A 4590-nucleotide genomic window follows, 5' to 3' on the forward strand; every position below is an offset into this window, starting at 1 on the left:
CATAGCACGTTAACATTTTGAGAGCTGGCTTTCAACACTGACCTGGTAACTCGTTGTCATATCATTTGCCTTATTATGGATGAGTGATTTCAGTGAATAGGGGTCAACATTCTTATCTACCCATCCGTGAACCACTCTCAATAAACTAAGGGACAATGTACTCTATTTACCAACGTCAATAGGGCTATTCTGGTAAGTCATGTAAGATTTGGTAGTAGGAAGTGGTGCAGGGCTAATAAGAGTATTAATCGAAGAACCCATCAAAACTATTGGCTCTTGCAAATATGCACTTGACTTGCTTTTAATCCAATGTGAGTGGTGGTTTATGTAGTAGGCCAATATAAACTAGAGCTCTACGGAGATTACTGTCAACACTACGTAATATTGTGCAAAGTTTACAAACATGTGAACATGAACTGTGTCATTCAAATTTAGCTCACCTTTTCTCCAATGGGCCGAGCATAAAACTAAAACAAAGGCCCTCTTTTTAAACACCTTTAATCAGAACACTTCAATGAGGAATGAAAGTGTCACTTATCTACTTAGAACTCTAGAATTTATCAGTCAGGCCTGCAATCAATTCACAACTTGAGCTGAAACTGGAGCACGGGATTCCTTACGGACCTCATTGTCAGTGTGAATGGTCAAAAACTCGGAAGTAACACTCCTCTTGGATCAACGTCAAGGAAAGCCTCCTTCTCACGATACCAATTGAAAGAGTACCAAAGGATGAAATCGTCAGTGCTATACAAACTTCATTTCCCCTGAAGAATAGCTCTGATCCTTACTTCAAGGATTGATTTATTAAACATCCAGACACATTGTCAATTAGTTCAAGATTTCCTTTGAGTCTCTTGAAAAGTCGGATTGACATCACGAATGCGGATGAACTTACTCATCCGTCTCGGCTTTCTCGGCTACTTCCGAAATAGTGGGAGCAAAATCACTGGAGTACGTGTACTCTAGCTTCCCGAACAGCTTTCTTCCTCGTGAGGAAGGACAGCCATGCGATTCAAGAATGCTTCCTTGCCAGTCAAGAGTTCAGTTCAAGTTTGCCATCTGATCGAGGAACGTGTTCCCTAAAGTTGGTCCAGTCTTTGCCATTGAATGGAACGGAACTCGCGCTTCGCAGAGTGTCATTCTAGCCTCGAGTTTGTTCAGCGATTCGCCACGTGAAGCATAACTCGTAAGTTTATCTTGTCAACTAAATTCACGATTTCATGGGGTGGAGGGTCGTAAATTCGAGCACCGGCTTAGAGTGAAATGGGTCTGGGATTCAGGAGCTTAAGCCATGTCTTGAAATTACCCAATGCAGAGAGCCACTCAAAGATCAATTCATTTCTCTCGGAATGATTAGGAATGGCTGGACACTATTTGTTCACCTTTCTTGATCTCTTTTTCTACAAGTGAATACTTATTTCCGTTCATTCATTTGCATAATTTGGTTCAATAAAACTAAACACCAAATATGCTTTGAGTGTTACTTGAAAAGTAGACAATTATACGTTTCATAAAATGTTGCAAAATCCCGACTTATTTTAAGAATAACTTCAAGTAAAGGCTAGGATTGGTAGCCAAACAAACATAAGATTCATATGTTGAACAACTGATTGACCTGTGCAATTGGGACTAGTCATTTTTTTCTTCAAGAACAAGAATTCGACTTATCGCTTCAAAAAGTATGAAGCACCAAGTCATCTGTCAAAGATCACCTGCCAAATTTGACTTGATTTCCCAGAATGATTAGTGTTTCCGTGACATAGACCGGGAAATGGCGCATTCATCTGCCTTAATGATGCGAATGTGGCAAGGTACTTACTTACTTTTCCATATTGGCCCTCTCTGGTGCGAATGAATGACTTTATGACTCGAGAGCTTGAGAAACGATGTTTATGGGATCTGGAACATGATCCATCTTGATCTTACTTCCTTCTTTCCTTCCTTCCGGAAAGGAATTTTATGGGGAGTAATGAGCAAATAAACACAAGGCTCTGTCTAAGGTTTAGCCCTAGGTCCTCGAATATGGCAGCTCTTTCACGGACCATGCACTAAACTAGTAAATTTCTGGCTTATCTGGATGTACGGGATTATGATGTCACTTGTTCCCAAGCAAATTTGATCGCGGACAAGGGAGTAATTGATGGGTCTGAGGGATTGAGAACGGACGGCTCCATGTGCTCAAAAATGTACTGTAGAGAACCGCAACGGAATCCGGGCAAAATCTGACACGACTAGTCATTGGTGAAATACAAAAACGTATGTGTCTCTTGCAGAGCTTGGGCATCGGTGGAAAAATGCCCCCAGTACTAATTGTTGGCAATGAGATCCATCGGGGTCTGTCTCATCCAGGTCTAACAACGCTCCCAATGATTCCCCAAGAGAGCCCGAAAGAGAATCTGAGGATACCCACTCCACGATTGGAAAATGGCCGAGTGACCCAACGCTTTGTGGACGACCTTATAGATTTCTTCAAACAAGAGCAAAGGCTCCCAAGTCCTACGGCCTTCAAGATTCTGTCAGATGTCACCTCTCTGCTCAGGGAGGAGCCTTCTCTAGTGGAGGTACAGCTGGGCAGGGACGATCTGATCAACATATGTGGTGACATCCATGGACAGTTCTTCGACCTTGCCCGGATATTTGACCTCCGGGGAACGCCGTCCGTTCAGAATCAGTATCTCTTCAATGGAGACTTTGTTGATCGTGGACCATGGGGCGTCGAGGTGACCCTGGTTCTCCTCAGTTACAAGCTCTTGTACCCGAATGCTTTCTACGTCAATCGTGGTAACCACGAATGCGAGGAAGTCAACAGGGCGTACGGGTTTCAGAATGAAGTCTTGGACAAGTATGAGCCCAAGATGTTCCGGGCTTTTCAAGACGCTTTTAGCTGGCTCCCAGTCGCACATTGCATCAATACCGCAGTTCTGGTGATGCATGGAGGCCTCTTTTCAAACGACGATGTCACTCTAGATGACATTAGAGCTATTGAACGTGGATGCCAACCAGAGCGCGATTCCCTTATGTGCGATCTCTTGTGGTCTGATCCTCAGGTGAGCCTCTCCATATTCCGTAGTTCTTCCCTTCCCGCCCCCAACGTTTCAAAGTATTCTCCTCTTTTCAAATTTGGCGCTAGAGCAGTGAAGTAGGGTTGCCAAATGCTTTGGCGTTGATTTTTTGTCCCTGTCTCATTTTTCATTGAAGAAGAAGAGTTTAAATTCGTTTTTTTATATTAGAAAAGTGAAACTAGGGCCGTATGTAAACACCAGCTGCTAATTTTCACGTTGTGTCACGACCCAAGACTGATATTCTCTATCAGTGAGGGAACCAACATTTTTAGCTTTTTGCAACTCATCTCCATTATGGGCATTTTCTTTTGAGTACTGAAGCGTAAACCAACTTTGAACCAGACCAAAGTTTATGCCTCCAGCATTGACATTGAGAGAATGAAATGCCCAGCGGCTTACAGTACAGAATCCCAGTCCTTGAATGCACTTCTGATCCGTCCTCCCACCACTCTGGGTGTCCCCCATTTATCAAGAGATTTCAAATGGTCAAAAATCATGTTTTCTTCATGTCTGTTCTAGCGTGAAAATGGGCGGGAACCCAATTCCAGAGGATTCTCATGCGTCTTTGGGCCCGATATCACGCAGCGCTTCCTGACCAAGAACAATCTTCTTTACATTGTCAGGAGTCATGAATGCGTTCAATATGGATATGACCTTTGCCATGACGATACTGTAAGTGTATTTGCTAATTGAGGACCTCACAAGCATAACTGAACTTTACCATTCTTGTGACATGATAACCACCAACTTAAGGAATGATGGAACCGTTTCGGGGCATTTGAGACTTGCTCGATCGTTTAGACCATAGGACAGAGTTGGATTATGTTGCACCACAAGTGGTTTTTTTGTACTCTCAATTTCAAATGATCATGCCCGATCGTAGAACAAATGATCTTGTCTCGAATGTTGAAGTTCAACTCGAGGTCTTTGGACAAAAGTAGGACATTTGGTCGGTTTCTTTGATCAAATCCCTGGCTAAGGAATCTCTGAGAATTGAACAAAATAGTATTGTCCTGAAATGGATTGGTGGTTTTCATGTTCGAACTTGTAGCGTGGAAGCCGTATTAATTCCTCGTACCTGGAAACGAAGATAAAACACAATTTGTGACAAATGAACTTGCCTTGAGGGGGTTGGAATTAGATATCCGTAGTTCCAATTATCAAATCACGGGTCCACTTCATTGTTATGCATGTCTTCCGGTTTGACGAACAATGCATGCTCTTTTGGCCATATTACCATTCAAAGAGGCCCTATTTTCAGAAATTATGGTTTGCCTATCCATACAAACGGTCTCGCTTCCAAGAATGGAGACAATGCATATCAAAGTTAGGTGCAAAGTGTTTGTTTCGAAAACTCAAACTTTAGCCCAATGATCCAGAAAGAAAAGACCAAGCTAATAACAAATCATACTGTCTAAATTCCCTTGATATTAAATACAACATGCCCTTACATATGTTTACAAATGTAATGTTGCGTTTGTCCCAGATAGTCTCAAGATTGCATGACCTCTCAACACGTGATTTCAAT

The 4590-nt window shown here is 42.4% G+C and overlaps 2 protein-coding genes across 2 annotated transcripts in view; one reads left to right on the forward strand and one right to left on the reverse strand.

Annotated features, from left to right (window-relative positions):
* The window catches only part of LOC131893336 (uncharacterized), a 54998-nt gene that overhangs the window by 22008 nt on the left and 28400 nt on the right, over positions 1-4590 (reverse strand). The gene's annotated exons all lie outside the window — the stretch shown is intronic.
* Positions 1026-4590, forward strand: part of LOC131893306 (serine/threonine-protein phosphatase 5-like) — a 4749-nt gene continuing 1184 nt past the window's right edge. Inside the window, exons 1-3 of the mRNA XM_059243299.1 lie at positions 1026-1186; positions 2274-3047; positions 3582-3734. Coding sequence (XP_059099282.1) covers positions 2295-3047; positions 3582-3734 — 906 coding nt within the window. The 5' untranslated portion in view covers positions 1026-1186; positions 2274-2294. The remainder of the gene's footprint in view (positions 1187-2273; positions 3048-3581; positions 3735-4590) is intronic.

The sequence above is a fragment of the Tigriopus californicus genome, chromosome 2 (genome assembly GCF_007210705.1).
Source record: "Tigriopus californicus strain San Diego chromosome 2, Tcal_SD_v2.1, whole genome shotgun sequence".
In the NCBI taxonomy this organism is placed as follows: Eukaryota; Metazoa; Arthropoda; class Copepoda; order Harpacticoida; family Harpacticidae; genus Tigriopus; species Tigriopus californicus.